This window comes from Scyliorhinus torazame, chromosome 18 (assembly GCF_047496885.1).
Source record: "Scyliorhinus torazame isolate Kashiwa2021f chromosome 18, sScyTor2.1, whole genome shotgun sequence".
Lineage (NCBI taxonomy): Eukaryota > Metazoa > Chordata > Chondrichthyes > Carcharhiniformes > Scyliorhinidae > Scyliorhinus > Scyliorhinus torazame.
This window is the reverse complement of record NC_092724.1, coordinates 72028518-72045217: the sequence shown is the minus strand read 5'-3', so window position 1 is coordinate 72045217 and position 16700 is coordinate 72028518. Positions and strand designations below refer to the sequence as shown.

Sequence of the window (16700 nt, the reverse complement as noted above, 5' to 3'; positions counted from 1 at the left end):
GGGATGATGCTGGATTTATGAAGCGCATGTTGGGGCGCATTCCGGACTTGGAGGTAGGAGGACTGATAATGGGAGGGGAGTTCAATACAGTGCTGGACCCAGCACTGGATCGCTCCAGATCAAGGACTGGAAAGATGCCGGCGGCGGCCAAGGTACTTAGGGGGTTTATGGATCAGATGGGGGGGGGGGAGTGAACCCATGGCGGTTTGCAAGGCCGCAGGCTAGGGAATTTTCTTTCTTCTCCCATGTACACAAAGCCTACTCCCGGATAGATTTCTTTGTTCTGGGTAGGGCGCTCATCCCGAGGGTGGAGGGGACGGAGTATTCGGCTATAGCCGTTTCGGACCATGCCCCGCACTGGGTGGAACTGGAGCTGGGAGAGGGACCAACGCCCGCTGTGGCGGCTGGATGTGGGACGGCTGGCTGATGAGGTGGTGTGTGGGAAGGTGAGGGGGTGTATCGAAAGGTACTTGGAGGCCAACGACAATGGGGAGGTGCGAGTGGGGGTGGTATGGGAGGCGTTGAAGGCGGTGATCAGGGGAGAGCTGATCTCCATCAGGGCTCATAGGGAGAAGACAGAGGGCATGGAAAGGGAGAGGTTAGTGGGGGAGATCTTGCGAGTGGACAGGAGATACGCAGAGGCCCCGGAGGAAAGATTACTTGGGGAAAGGCGACGGCTCCAGACGGAGTTTGACCTGCTGACCACGGGCAAGGCGGAGGCACAGTGGAGGAAGGCGCATGGGGCGACCTACGAGTACGGGGAAAAGGCTAGTTGGATGCTGGCGCACCAGCTCCGTAAGAGGGCGGCAGCGAGGGAAATAGGGGGAATCAAAGATGGAAGGGGAGCCACGGTTCGAAGTGCAACGAAAATAAATAAGGTATTCAAGGATTTCTATGAAGAGCTGTATAGATCCCAGCCCCCGGGGGGGGGGGGGGGGGGGGGGAAAAGGGGGGGGATGAGACGATTCCTGGACCAACTGATGTTCCCGAGGGTGGAGGAGCAAGAGGCGGTTGGTTTGGGGGCACCAATTGGGTTGGAGGAGTTGAGTAAGGGTTTGGGGAGCATGCAGGCGGGGAAGGCCCCGGGGCCGGACGGGTTCCCGGTGGAGTTCTATAGAAAATATGTGGACCTGCTGGCCCCGCTACTAGTGAGGACCTTTAACGAGGCAAAAGAGGAGGGAACCCTGCCCCAGACAATGTCGGAGGCGACCATCTCCTTGATTCTAAAGCGAGACAAGGATCCACTGCAATGTGGATCGTACAGGCCGATTTCGCTCCTCAATGTGGATGCTAAGCTATTGGCAAAAGTATTGGCCACCAGGATTGAGGACTGCGTCCCGGGGGTGATTCATGAGGACCAAACGGGATTCGTAAAGGGCAGGCAGTTAAATACCAATGTGCGGCGGCTCTTAAACGTGATAATGATGACATCGGAGGAGGGAGAGACGGAGATAGTGGCAGCTATGGAGGCGGAAAAAGCCTTTGACCGAGTGGAGTTGGAGTATCTCTGGGAGGTATTGCGCAGGTTTGGGTTCTGGGGAGGGTTTATCAGATGGGTTAAACTCCTTTACAGCGCCCCGGTGGCGAGTGTAGTGACGAACCGGCGGAGGTCGGAGTACTTTCGGCTGTACCGAGGGACGAGGCAGGGGTGCCCCCTGTCCCCCCTGTTGTTTGCATTGGCGATCGAACACTTGGCCATATCACTTAGGGAGTCTAATAAATGGAGGGGGATAGTCCGCGGGGGAGAAGAGCATCGGATATCGCTCTACGCGGATGACCTGCTGCTATACGTGGCGGACCCAATGGAGGGGATGGTGGAGGTCATGCAGACTCTGAAGGAGTTTGGGGAGTTCTCGGGCCACAAGCTTAATGTAGGGAAGAGTGAGCTTTTTGTATTACAGGCAGGGGACCAAGAAAGAGGGATAGGGGACCTACCGCTGAGGAGGGCGGAGAGGAGTTTTCGGTATCTGGGGATCCAGATAGCCAGGAGATGGGGGGCCCTACATAAACTGAATTTGACGAGGTTGGTGGAGCAAATGGAGGAGGATTTTAAAAGATGGGACATGCTCCCGCTCTCGCTGGCGGGTAGGGTGCAGTCGGTCAAAATGGTGGTCCTTCCGAGGTTTTTGTTTGTGTTTCAGTGCCTCCCCATCGTGATCACCAAGGGCTTTTTCAAGAGAGTAGGTAGGAGTATTATGGGGTTTGTGTGGGCAAATAAGACCCTGAGGGTTAGGAGAGGGTTCCTGGAACGCAATAGGGACCGAGGAGGGTTGGCTTTGCCAAACCTAGGGAGCTACTACTGGGCAGCAAACGTGGCGATGATCCTCAAGTGGGTCATGGAGGGAGAGGGGGCGGCATGGAAGAGGATGGAGATGGCGTCCTGTAAAGGAACGAGCCTGGGGGCGTTGGTAACGGCACCGCTGCCGCTCTCGCCGACAGAATACACCACAAGCCCGGTGGTGGCGGCAACACTAAGGATCTGGGGCGTGGAGAAGGCACAGGGGTGCAACGGGAGCATCGGTGTGGTCCCCGATCAGGGGTAACCACCGGTTTGTCCCGGGGAAGATGGACAGGGGGTTCCAAGGCTGGCATCGGGCGGGGATTAGAAGAATGGGGGACCTGTTCATTGACGGGACATTTGCGAGCCTAGGGGCACTGGAGGAGAAGTTTGAGTTACCCCTGGGAAATGCCTTTAGATATATGCAGGTGAGGGCTTTTGTGAGGCGACAGGTGAGGGAATTTCCGTTGCTCCCGGCACAAGAAGTTCAAGATAGGGTGATCTCGGGGGTATGGGTCGGGGAGGGCAAGGTGTCGGAAATACACCAAGAGATGAAAGAAGAGGGGGAAGCGCTAGTGGAAGAGTTGAAAGGTAAATGGGAGGAGCTGGGGGAGGAGATTGAGGAAGGGCTATGGGCTGACGCCCTGGGTAGGGTTAATACCTCCTCCTCGTGTGCCAGGCTCAGTCTAATACAATTTAAGGTGGTTCACAGAGCGCATTTGACGAGGGCGAGGCTGAGTAGGTTCTTTGGGGTAGAGGATAGATGTGAAAGATGTTCAGGGAGCCCGGCGAACCACGTCCATATGTTTTGGTCATGCCCGGCATTGGAGGGGTACTGGAGAGGAGTGGCGGGAGTAATATCCCAGGTGGTGAAAGTCCGTGTCAAGCCAAGCTGGGGACTAGCAATATTTGGAGTAGTGGATGAGCCGGGAGTGCAGGAGGCGAAAGAGGCCGGCATTCTGGCCTTTGCGTCCCTAGTAGCCCGGCGAAGGGTCTTGCTATTGTGGAAGGAGGCGAAGCCCCCTAGCCTGGAGGCCTGGATAAACGACATGGCGGGGTTCATAAAATTGGAGGGGATTAAGTTTGCTTTGAGAGGGTCTGCGCAGGGGTTCTACAGACGGTGGCAACCGTTCCTAGAATATCTCGCGGAGCGTTAGAGGAAGGTCGGTCAGCAGCAGCAGCAACCCTGGGGGGGGGGGGGGGGGGGGAAGAGGGGAGAACGAGAGATTGTTTGAGGGGATGGACGAGCGGGAGATGGCATGGAGGGTGGGGAGAAATGGCACTTGCGGCCAAGAGCCAGTGTATAAAGCTATGTAAATATACCATCTTGCCATGTATATATCTTGCTCAGGGTGACTTTGCGTTATTTTGTTACGGGGGGAGGGAGGAGTTATTGTTTGTAAGGGGAAAAAATTGTGTTGTTAAAAACCTTTAATAAAAATATTTTTAAAAAAAGAAAACGCACTCAGTAAGCTTTGCGCAGGTCAAAGAGACACAGCCTGAGTGAGACACATCCAGAGTGTGAATTTGGAACTTGGTAATTTGGTGCAGTTAGGTAATCAAGAAAGGTAAGTGGTAAGTCTAAGTCTGCTGTTTTTCAGTTAAAAGTGCAGTGGTAGATTAGTGTCTGACTGGCTGAAGCTGTCCCCACCCTAATTGCTGAGAGGCAGTTATCTGTCAGTCACCTGAGGCCTGTTTAGGGGCACAAAGGTGCACATTGTATTCTTCTCTTTGAAATTTAAGTAGTGTGAGTCACCCTGGTTAGCTGAGTTCTGTATAAAAGACAGACAGAAAGCACACTCAGTAAGCTTTGTGCAGGTGAAGGAGACACATCCTGAGTGAGTGAGACACATCCAGAGTGGGAATTTGGAACTTGGTAATTTGGTGCAGTGAGGTAATTCGGTGCAGAGTGGGAGAAGGTGCTTTTTCCCTACTGTTTTGTTCTCTCTCTTTCTTCTGGCCTGTAACTTTTAATCTGCAGGGAGAGAACCAGAGAGCAACTGAGACCCTCGGAAGGTAAGTAAGTGATTTTTACTTTTATTACCTTTTCAAATTGTGTGTGGGGGAGGGAAAACTGAAGTGACATCAAAAGCTGTGACCTGATTGGCTGGTGTGGCTGGTTGGGAATCTACACTAAATTGAAAAAAATCAAGCTTGGTAAACGAATTAAACATAATTACTTAATTATAATTTAGAGGGGCATCTAAGCCAGAGACCGGAGAGTACTGGATTTAGCTTTCACATTTATAGTAGAAATCTAGTGCTAGGAAACATATAGTTAACAGTAACTTGTGTTAAAAAAACTTTTTAATTTAATTTACTAATTAATTGACACAGTGTCAGTTAGAGGGGCGCAGTGCTCTGACTGTGAGATGTGGCAGGTCGGGAAGCTTCCAGCGTCCCGGATGGCTTCATCTGCAGAAAGTGCACCCAACTGGAGCTCCTCACAGACCGCATGGTTCCGTTGGAGCAGCAGTTGGATGCACTTAGGAGCATGCAGGTGGCGGAAAGCGTCATAGATAGCAGTTATATAAATGTGGTCACACCAAAGGTTCAGGCAGAGAAATGGGTGACCACCAGAAAGGGCAGGCAGTCAGTGTAGGAATCCCCTGTGGTTGTCCCCCTCTCGAACAGGTATACCCCTTCGGATATGGTCGGGGGGGATAGCCTATCAGGGAAAAACAGCAGCCAGAGCAGTGGCATCACAGCTGGCTCTGATGTTCAGAAGGGAGGGTCAAAGCGCAGAAGAGCAATAGTAATAGGGGACTCCATAGTCAGGGGCACAGATAGGCGCTTCTGTGGATGTGAAAGAGACTCCAGGATGGTATGTTGCCTCCCTGGTGCCAGGGTCCAGGATGTCTCCGAACGGGTAGAGGGCATCCTGAAGGAGGAGGGCAAACAGGCAGACGTTGATGTACATATTGGTACTAACGACATAGGCAGGAAGGGGCATGAAGTCCTGCAGCAGGAGTTCAGGGAGCAAGGCAGAAAGTTAAAAGACAGGACCTCTAGGGTTGTAACCTCGGGATTACTCCCTGTGCCACATGCCAGTGAAGCTAGAAATAGGAAGATAGTGCAGCTAAACACGTGGCTAAACAGCTGGTGTAGAAGGGAGGGTTTCCGTTATCTGGACCACTGGGAGCTCTTCAGGGGCGCGTGTGACCTATATAAGGACGGGTTGCATCTAAACTGGAGAGGCATAAATATCCTGGCTGCGAGGTTTGCTAGTGTCACACGGGAGGGTTTAAACTAGTATGGCAGGGGGCTGGGCATGGGAGCAATAGGTCAGAAGGTGAGAGCATTGAGGGAGAACAAGGGAATAGGGCCAGTATGGCTCTGAGGCAGAGCAGACAGGGAGAAGTTGCTGAACACAGCAGGTCTGGTGGTCTGAAGTGCATATGTCTTAATGCAAGAAGTATTACGGGTAAGGCAGATGAACTTAGAGCTTGGATTAGTACTTGGAACTATAATGTTGTTGCCATTAGAGACCTGGTTGATTGAAGGGCAGGATTGGCAGCTAAACGTTCCAGGATTTAGATGTTTCAGGCGGGATAGAGGGGGATGTAAATGGGGTGGCGGAGTTGCGCTACTGATTAGGGAGAATATCAGAGCTGTACTACGGGAGGACACCTCAGAGGACAGTGAGGCTATATGGGTAGAGATCAGGAATAAGAAGGGTGCAGTCACAATGTTAGGGGTTTACTACAGGCTTCCCAACAGCCAGCGGGAGATAGAGGAACAGATAGGTAGACAGATTGTGGAAAAGAGTAAAAACAGGGTTGTTGTGATGGGAGACTTCAACTTCCCCAATATTGACTGGGACTCACTTAGTGCCAGGGGCTTAGACGGGGCAGAGTTTGTAAGGAGCATCCAGGAGGGCTTCTTAAAACAATATGTAGACAGTCCAACTAGGGAAGGGGCTGTACTGGACCTGGTATTGGGGAATGCGCCCGGCCAGGTGGTAGAAGTTTCAGTAGGGGAGCATTTCGGGAACAGTGACCACAATTCAGTAAGTTTTAAAGTGCTGGTGGACAAGGATAAGAGTGGTCCTAGGATGAATGTGCTAAATTGGGGGAAGGCTAATTATAACAATATTAGGTGGGAACTGAAGAACCTAGATTGGGGTGGATGTTCGAGGGTAAATCAACATCTGACATGTGGGAGGCTTTCAAGTGTCAGTTGAAAGGAATTCAGGACCGGCATGTTCCTGTGAGGAAGAAGGATAAATACGGCAATTTTCGGTAACCTTGGATAATGAGAGATATTGTAGGCCTCGTCAAAAAGAAAAAGGAGGCATTTGTCAGGACTAAAAGGCTGGGAACAGATGAAGCCTGTGTGGAATATAAGGAAAGTAGGAAGGAACTTAAGCAAGGAGTCAGGAGGGTTAGAAGGGGTCACGAAAAGTCATTGGCAAATAGGGTTAAGGAAAATCCCAAGGCTTTTTACACGTACATAAAAAGCAAGAGGGTAGCCAGGGAAAGGATTGGCCCACTGAAGGATAGGCAAGGGAATGTGTGTGGAGCCAGAGGAACTGGACGAGGTACTAAATGAATACTTTGCATCAGTATTCACCAAAGAGAAGGAATTGGTAGATGTTGAGTCTGGAGAAGGGTGTGGAGATAGCCTGGGTCACATTGAGATCCAAAAAGACGAGGTGTTGGAGATCTTGAAAAATATTAAGGTAGCTAAGTCCCCAGGGCCTGATGGGATCTACCCCAGAATACTGAAGGAGGCTAGAGAGGAAATTGCTGAGGCCTTGACAGAAATCTTTGGATCCTCACTGTCATCAGGGGATGTCCCGGAGGACTGGAGAATAGCCAATGTTGTTCCTCTGTAAAGAAGGGTAGCAAGGATAATCCAGGGAACTACAGGCCGGTGAGCCTTACGTCAGTGGTAGGGAAATTACTGGAGAGAATTCTTCGCGACAGGATCTACTCCCATTTGGAAGCAAATGGACGTATTAGTGAGAGGCAGCACGGTTTTGTGAAGGGGAGGTTGTGTCTGACTAAATTGATAGAGTTTTTCGAAGAGGTCACAAAGATGATTGATGCAGGTAGGGCAGTGGATGTTGTCTATACGGACTTCAGGAAGGCCTTTGACAAGGTCCCTCATGGTAGACTAGTACAAACGTTGAAGTCACACGGGATCAGGGGTGAGCTGGCAAGGTGGATACAGAACTGGCTAGGTCATAGAAGGCAGAGAGTAGCAATGGAAGGATGCTTTTCTAATTGGAGGGCTGTGACTAGTGGTGTTCCGCAGGGATCAGTGCTGGGACCTTTGCTGTTTGTAGTACATATAAATGATTTGGAGGAAAATGTAACTGGTCTGATTAGTAAGTTTGCAGAAGACACAAAGGTTGGTGGAATTGCGGATAGCGATGACGACTGTCAGAGGAGACAGCAGGGTTTAGATTGTTTGGAGACTTGGGCGGAGAGATGGCAGATCGAGTTTAATCCGGACAAATGTGAGGTAATGCATTTTGGAAGTTCTAATGCAGGTAGGAAATATACAGTGAATGGTAGAACCCTCAAGAGTATTGAAAGTCAGAGAGATCTAAGTATACAGGTCCACAGGTCACTGAAAGGGGCAACACAGGTGGAGAAGGTAGTCAAGAAGGCATACAGCATGCTTGCCTTCATTGGCCAGGGCATTGAGTATAAGAATTGGCAAGTCATGTTGCAGCTGTATAGAACCTTCGTTAGGCCACACTTGGAGTATAGTGTTCAATTCTGGTCGCCACACTACCAAAAGGATGTGGAGGCTTTAGAGAGGGTGCAGAAGAGATTTACCAGAATGTTGCCTGGTATGGAGGGCATTAGCTATGAGGAGCGGTTGAATAAACTCGGTTTGTTCTCACTGGAACGACGGAGGTTGAGGGGCGACCTGATAGAGGTCTACAAAATTATGAGGGTCATAGACAGAATGGATAGTCAGAGGCTTTTCCCCAGGGTAGAGGGGTCAATTACTAGGGGGCATAGGTTTAAGGTGCGAAGGGCAAGGTTTAGAGTAGATGTACGAGGCAAGTTTTTTTTACACAGAGGGTAGTGGGTGCCTGGAACTCGCTGCCGGAGGAGGTGGTGGAAGCAGAGACGATAGTGACATTTAAGGGGCATCTTGACAAATACATGAATAGAGGGATATGGACCCAGGAAGTGGAGAAGATTGTAGTTTAGTCGGGCAGCATGGTCAGCACGGGCTTGGAGGGCCAAAGGGCCTGTTCCTGTGCTGTACTTTTCTTTGTTCTTTGTTCTTCAGCAACATCATACACCCATCAAATCTTGAACAAACAAACCCTCCAGATGCACAGATATTCTCTCTGTGAAAGGGTGGAGAGTTGAACAAGGTCTTGGGTTAGAACATAGAACAATACAGCGCAGTATAGGCCCTTCGGCCCACGATGTTGCACCGAAACAAAAGCCATCTAACCTACACTATGCCATTATCATCCATATGTTTATCCAATAAACTTTTAAATGCCCTCAATGTTGGCGAGTTCACTACTGTAGCAGGTAGGGCATTCCACGGCCTCACTACTATTTGCGTAAAGAACCTACCTCTGACCTCTGTCCTATATCTATTACCCCTCAGTTTAAAGTTATGTCCCCTCGTGCCAGCCATTTCCATCCGCGGGAGAAGGCTCTCACTGTCCACCCTATCCAACCCCCTGATCATTTTGTATGCCTCTATTAAGTCTCCTCTTAACCTTCTTCTCTCCAACGAAAACAACCTCAAGTCCATCAGCCTTTCCTCATAAGATTTTCCCTCCATACCAGGCAACATCCAGGTAAATCTCCTCTGCACCCGCTCCAAAGCCTCCACGTCCTTCCTATAATGCGGTGACCAGAACTGTACGCAATACTCCAAATGCGGCCGTACCAGAGTTCTGTACAGCTGCAACATGACCTCCCGACTCCGGAACTCAATCCCTCTACCAATAAAGGCCAACACTCCATAGGCCTTCTTCACAACCCTATCAACCTGGGTGGCAACTTTCAGGGATCTATGTACATGGACACCTAGATCCCTCTGCTCATCCACACTTTCAAGAACTTTACCATTAGCCAAATATTCCGCATTCCTGTTATTCCTTCCAAAGTGAATCACCTCACACTTCTCTACATTAAACTCCATTTGCCACCTCTCAGCCCAGCTCTGCAGCTTATCTATATCCCTCTGTAACCTGCTACATCCTTCCACACTATCGACAACACCACCGACTTTAGTATCGTCTGCAAATTTACTCACCCACCCTTCTGCGCCTTCCTCTAGGTCATTGATAAAAATGACAAACAGCAACGGCCCCAGAACAGATCCTTGTGGTACTCCACTTGTGACTGTACTCCATTCTGAACATTTCCCATCAACCACCACCCTCTTGTCTTCTTTCAGCTAGCCAATTTCTGATCCACATCTCTAAATCACCCTCAATTCCCAGCCTCCGTATTTTTTGCAATAGCCTACCGTGGGGAACCTTATCAAACGCTTTGCTGAAATCCATATACACCACATCAACTGCTCTACCCTCATCTACCTGTTCAGTCACCTTCTCAAAGAACTCAATAAGGTTTGTGAGGCATGACCTACCCTTCACAAAGCCATGCTGACTATCCCTGATCATATTTTTCCTATCTAGATGATTATAAATCTTGTCTCTTATAATCCCCTCCAAGACTTTACCCACTACAGACGTGAGGCTCACCGGTCTATAGTTGCCGGGGTTGTCTCTGCTCCCCTTTTTGAACAAAGGGACCACATTTGCTGTCCTCCAGTCCTCTGGCACTATTCCTGTAGCCAATGATGACATAAAAATCAAAGCCAAAGGTCCAGCAATCTCTTCCCTGGCCTCCCAGAGAATCCTAGGATAAATTGTTGGATTCTGTTTGTGTGCTGGTGCAGAATTGGACGAGGTAGGGTATTGTGCATGTATATGTGTGTGCGTGTGTGTCTGTGAGAGAGAGCGAGGGAGAGAGAGAGCGAGGAAGAGAGAGAGCGAGTGAGAGAATTTGGGGAATTGGATGGGGTACAGGTGTGAGAGGGTGGGGAGTTGGCTGGGGTACAGGTGTGTGAGGGTGGGGAGGTGGCTGGGGTACAGCGTGTGTGTGGAGGGGGTGGGGAGGTGGCTGGGGTACAGGTGTGTGAGGGTGGGGAGTTGGCTGGGGTACAGGTGTGTGTGGAGGGGGTGGGGAGTTGGCTGGGGTACAGGTGTGTGTGGAGGGGGTGGGTGGTTGGCTGGGGTACAGGTGTGTGTGGGTGGAGAGTTGGCTGGGGTACAGGTGTGTGGGGAGAGTTGGCTGGGGTACAGGTGTGTGAGGGTGGGGAGTTGGCTGGGGTACAGGTGTGTGAGGGTGGGGATTTGGCTGGGGTACAGCGTGTGTGTGGAGGGGGTGGGGAGTTGGCTGGGGTACAGCGTGTGTGTGGAGGGGGTGGGGAGTTGGCTGGGGTACAGCGTGTGTGGAGGGGGTGGGGAGTTGGCTGGGGTACAGGTGTGTGTGGGTGGGGATTTGGCTGTGGTACAGCGTGTGTGTGGGTGGGGATTTGGCTGTGGTACAGCGTGTGTGTGGAGGGGGTGGGGAGTTGGCTGGGGTATAGAGTGTGTGTGAGTGTGAGTGTGAGTGTGAGTGTGAGTGTGAGTGTGAGTGTGTGTGAGTGTGAGTGTGTGTGAGTGTGAGTGTGTGTGAGTGTGAGTGTGAGTGTGAGTGTGAGTGTGTGTGAGTGTGAGTGTGTGAGTGTGAGTGTGAGTGTGAGTGTGTGAGTGTGTGTGTGTGTGTTTCACCACAGTGGCAGGCAGTTCACGTCGGAAAATTTCCAAATGGGCTGATTCCCCCCCCCACCCCAAACTTTGGGCAGGAGACAGTTGGACCTGCCGAACAGGAAGCAGATCAGACCGGTGGAGGCACGGAGCTTGGCCTGGAGGCGGGCCCAAAAAAAGGGATGGCTGATCGGCAGGGGGGGGGGGGGCAGGCAATGAGCCCCCCAACTAGGTTGATCACCTGGAATGTTCGAGGGTTAAATGGGCCGGTCAAGAGGGCACGTGTGTTCACGCTTCTTAGGGGACTGAAGGCGGACGTGGTAATGTTGCAGGAGACGTACCTTAGAGTAACTGACCAGATTAGATTGAGGAAATGCTGGGTCAGTCAGGTCTTTCACTCGGGACTAGAGGGGTCGCGATCCTGATCAATAAGCGGGTAGTGTTTGAGGCGGGTAGAATAGTCTCGGACGTGGGAGGTCGGTACATTATGGTCAGTGGGAAACTGGAGGGGGTGCAGGTGGTATTAGTAAATGTGTATGCGCCAAATTGGGAGGATGTGGAGTTTATAATGAGGATGCTGGGGAAGATACCGGACCTGGACTCGCACAGGTTGGTCATGGGAGGGGACTTCAACACAGTTATTGACCCTGGCTTGGACCGGTCAAGCTCAAAAACGGGCAGGGTGCCAGCAATGGCAAAGGAACTAAAAGGATCCATGGAGATTTGGGCAACCGAGGGTGAAGGAGTTCGCCTTCTACTCACACGTGCATAAAGTGTACTCCCGGATTGATTTCAGGAAGTGGGTGGTGGGGGAGGGGTCGGCATGGAGGCGGCTTCATGCAAGGGCACCAATCTGGGGGCGTTGGTAACTGCGCCTCTGCAGTTCCCGCCAGCACGGTACTCCACCAGCCCCTGAGAGTCTGGGGGCAATGGAAGAGACATGTGGGAGCAGAGGGAGCATCGGTCTGGTCCCCAATCTGTAATAATCACCGGTTTGCCCCAGGAAGTATGGATGGGGGGTTCCGGTTATGGTGGAGAATGGGGATTGAGAGGAGGGGGGTTATGTTCATAGAGGTGAGCTTTCTGAGTATGAGGGCGCTGGAGGAGAAGTTTGGGTTGGCGAGGGGAAACAAATTCAGGTATCTGCAGTAGGAGAAGGGAGCGTCTCGGACATTTACAAGGAACTTATGGGGTCGGAGGAGACGCAGACCGAGGAGCTGAAGCGCAAGTGGGAGGAGGAGCTGGGAGGAGAGGTAGAGGATGGTCTATGGCCGGACGCGTTGAGTAGAGTCAATGCGTCCGCAACATGTGCCAGGCTCAGCCTGATACAATTCAAGGTCGTTCATCGGGCTCACAGGACAGTGACCCGGATGAGCAGATTCTTTGGGGTGGAAGACAGGTGTGCAAAATGTGCGGGAGGACCAGCGAACCATGTCCACATGTTTTGGACATGAGCGAAGCTTAGGGGATTTTGGCAGGGGTTTGCAGATGTCATGTCCACGGTGTTAAAAACAAGGGTGGCACTGAGTCCAGAGGTGGCAATTATCGGGGTGGTGGAAGACCCGGGAATCCAGGAGGAGAAAGAGGCAGACGTTCTGGCCTTTGCTTCCCTGGTAGCCCGGAGACGGATACTATTAGCTTGGAAGGACTCAATGCCCCCGAAGCCGGAGACCTGGCTATCGGGCATGGCTAGCTTGCTCTGCTTGGAGAAAATCAAGTTTGCTTTGAGAGGGTCACTGTTAGGGTTCGCCCGGAGGTGGCAACTGTTCGTCGACTTCTTCGCGGAAAATTAATCGTCAGCAGAAGGGAGGGGGGGGGGGGTTAGTTTAGCTTACAGTAGGGGGTTAATAAAGGTGGGACCTGTAAGGAAGGGAGACAACTTTTGCACTATGTTTATAGTTTCATGTACATTATTTATGTTGTTGTTGTTGCAACACCAGAAATACCTCAATAAAATGTTTATTAAAAAAATGGAAGCAGATCATCGACAGGCAAATACAGGGGGCAGGTGAGCGCCACATTGGGCTGGTTCGAAGGTGGGCCTTGGCTCTTTCGGGCTTTGTCCCAGTTGTATTAGAAGTGGTCCAGACCACTAACCTCACCTTTACACACTTTCATCTCCCAATCCAATCCTACGCCACTTCCATCCATGGTCCCTCTGTGCCCCCTCCCCCCCAGGATATACAATGTTCAGAACCAATGAGCCAGAGAATAACAATCACAAATATTGAAATGCTGAGGGAAGAAAAACACCCCATTGGAAACCTACTTAAAAAAGTAAACACTGCCACTTCTACGACCCTGTGAAAGTGTCAATCAGATAGGGCCATTATAGTAAGAGAAGCTTTACTCATTTCACACCTCTTAATCTTGTCCAAATAAATATATAGACATTAACAAAAGAGATCACATAAATGTATTATAACCTCAAAGATGTCAATCGAGCAAAGTAAATGCTCCATTTCAGTTTGCTCAAACAGACCCCGGCTGTGCTGATGCATTGGATTGGACCTCACCCAAGCATTCATAATGAATACCATTGGGAACTGTATCACCAGAAATGGCCAGACACCCGCTTCTCCATCTGTGCTCATTATGATATTTCAAACACAGGGCCTCTATTAGGACAAGTGCAGCAGATGCAGGAAGTGCACCACCCCCTGAAGTTCCCCTCCAAGTCACACAATATCCTGACCTGGAACCATATCACCATTCCTTCATTGCCACTGGGTCAAACACTTGAAATTACCTCTCTACTACAACTGTGAATATACCCAAACCAAATGGTTCAAGGCAGCTTGTCAAGGGCAATTAAGGATGGGTAACAAATGCTGGCCTAGCCAAGACTCGTGAAGGAATTAAAAACCCAGAACAATTGTCATTGCAAGTGATTTAGTGAAAGCAGCAACATTAGTGACACGACACTCGCTACTTAAAGATCATGGACTGAATTCTCCGCCATCGGGATTCTCCGTTTTGCCGGCAGCCCGAGTGTTTCCCGACGGCGTGGGACTGCCCTACAATGGGAAACCCCCATTGACCAGCTGGTGAAATGGAGAATTCCGACTGCGTGCCGCACCAAAAATCTAGTACGGTGGGACAGAGAAACCTGCCCCATGTCAGTCCGCTCCTCAAAGTCATTACATAGCAGCAGCCAAGCAGTTAGTAACATAGAATTATAAACGGAGCTCAGTTTATGGAATGTTATGGGTGACAAGACAGCAAGGCTGGCAGTAACAAAAGGAAACTACCTCAATGTTGATGTCATCAGAAGCCTCGATACCAGCATACTGAAGTTGAAAACAAAACTTGCATCAGGAATTTGAAGAGATGTCATGATAATAAAACAAACACCTGTTGCCTGACTTCACTTTCACAATTCTCTTTCCTGACTGATTTATCGGAGAATTGTCTGTCAGGCCTGTTGATATTCTGTAGTCTCATTGAGATCATCACATAGTCGGCAGCCTCTGCTGCTCTGTAGGCGCACAGCACCATTCAATCTAGCCTGTTGGGCTTTACAGTTCAAAAAGATCAGCACTAAGTCATAATGTAGGCCCATTTTACTTTTGAGAGAGACAAATTTAAAAAAGAAAGGATGGAGAAGGGACGCCGTGGTCTCCCCCCATTCTTCCTTTTCCAAAGACAGATCTCAGAAGGCTAAAGATATCAACAGCCCAGTGATTCCTATCTGAGGAGCGATTCTTCACAAACGAGGCTACCATTGATATGAAACATTTTAAATCAAGCACAATATTCACCTATATTTCCCAATTAGGAGTAGGATAATTGATTGTGATCTGGTCAATGAAAATAAAGGAATGTCAGACATAGTGAATAATTAAGTTACATCAGGCAGCACGGTGGCGCAGTGGTTAGCATTGTTGCCTCACGGCGCTGAGGTCCCAGGTTCGATCTGGATCTGGGTCACTGTCCGTGTGAAGTTTGCACATTCTCCCCGTGTTTGCGTGGGTTTCGCCCCCACAACCCAAAGATGTGCAGGCAAGGTGGATTGCCACGCTAAAATTGCCCCTTAATTGGAAAAAATGGATTGGGTATTCTAAATTTATAAAAAACAAATTAAGTTACATCAGTATTTACATCATGAGCCAGAATGGGAATTGCAGAGGCACTGGCCGTAATCTTCCAGTCTTCTTCAGATTCAGGAAAGATGACAAAACTGGAGAATTTCAAATGTTACACCCTTGTTCAAAAAGATTGTAAAGATATCCCTAGCAATTACAAGTCAGTTTAACATCAGAAGTGGGCAAGGTACAAGAAACAATTATTCGGGATAGAGTTAGTAGTTACATAGAAAAACATGGGTTGATTAGAAAGAGCCAGCATGGATTTCTAAAGGAAAAATCATGTTTAACTAACTTGATGCCATTTTTTGAGGAGGTAGCAAAAAGGGTCGATGAGGGTAATGCTGTTGATGTGGTGTACTTGGACTTTCTAAAGACATTCGACACAGTGCCACACAACAGTCTTGTGAGAAAAGTTCATGGAATAAAAGAGACCATAACAGCGTGGATACAATATTGGCTGAATAATAGGATTCAGAGAGTAATGGTCAATGAATATTTTTAGGAAGGAAGGCTTGTAGGTGGTATTCCCCAGGGTTCGGTATTGGAACCTTTGCTTTTCCTGATATATATTAATGATCTAGATCTTGGTGTGAGGGAGGGAATTTCAAAGTTTGCAGATGAAACAAAACGTGTAAACTGTAAAGAGGACAATGTGGAACTTCAAAAGGACAAAGACAAGTTGGTAGAGTGGGCAGATAGGTAGTAGATCCGCCACGGGGGATACAGGATAGAGTAGTTTCCAGTATCTGGGTGGGAGAGGGGAAGGTATCGGATATTTACCAGGAGCTTTCGGAGGTGGAGGAGCTTAAGGGCAAGTGGGAGGTCGAGCTAGGAGGAGAGATAGAGGCAGGTCTATGGGCGGATGCCCTAAGCAGGGTTAATACCGCCTCATCATGCGCCAGGCTTAGCCTGATACAATTTAAGGTAGTGCACCGGGCACACATGACAGCAGCTAGGATGAGCAAGTTCTTCAGGGTAGGGGATAGGTGTGCGAGGTGCGCGGGAAGCCCAGCAAATCATGTCCACATGTTTTGGGCATGCCCGAATCGTAAGAGGGTTTTGGCAGGATTTTGGCAATGTCCACGGTACTAAAAAGAGGGATAAGAGAGAAGAGGGATAAGAGATTTGATTGAGATGTTCAAAATCATGAGGGGGCTGGACAGAGTCGATGGGGAAAAACAGTTCCCGCTTGTAAAAGGGTCGATAACGAGAGGGCACAGATTTAAAGTGGTTGGGAAAAGATGCAAATATGATGTGATCAAAAACGTTTTCGCACCATGAGTGACTCGGGTCTGGAATGTACTGACTGGAAGTGTGGTGGAGGCAGGTTCAATCGAGGCATTCAAGACGGCATTCAATGATCATTTGAATAGAAACAATGTGCAGTGATACGGGGAAAAGGCAGGGGAATGGGCCAAATGGTCTCCTTCTGCACCGTAACATTCTGTAATCCCAATGGAACACATATTGAATCAGGTTCGGAGACTCACTAAAATCAATGTGAACAAAAGAACAGAAATGAAGGAATGAATCTTCCTAAAGATGACAAATCTCCAGAACCAGGTACTTTCCATCCCAGTGTTTT

At 49.6% G+C, this 16700-nt stretch overlaps 2 protein-coding genes across 2 annotated transcripts in view; one reads left to right on the top strand and one right to left on the bottom strand.

The window, feature by feature from the left end:
• LOC140395294 (scaffold attachment factor B1-like) overlaps positions 1–16700 on the top strand; it is a 525130-nt gene that overhangs the window by 138946 nt on the left and 369484 nt on the right. The window lies entirely within an intron of this gene.
• LOC140395754 (PALM2-AKAP2 fusion protein-like) overlaps positions 1–16700 on the bottom strand; it is a 34526-nt gene that overhangs the window by 2556 nt on the left and 15270 nt on the right. The window contains exon 4 of the mRNA XM_072483909.1: positions 14279–14317. Within this exon, the coding sequence (XP_072340010.1) occupies positions 14279–14317 (39 nt within the window). The remainder of the gene's footprint in view (positions 1–14278; positions 14318–16700) is intronic.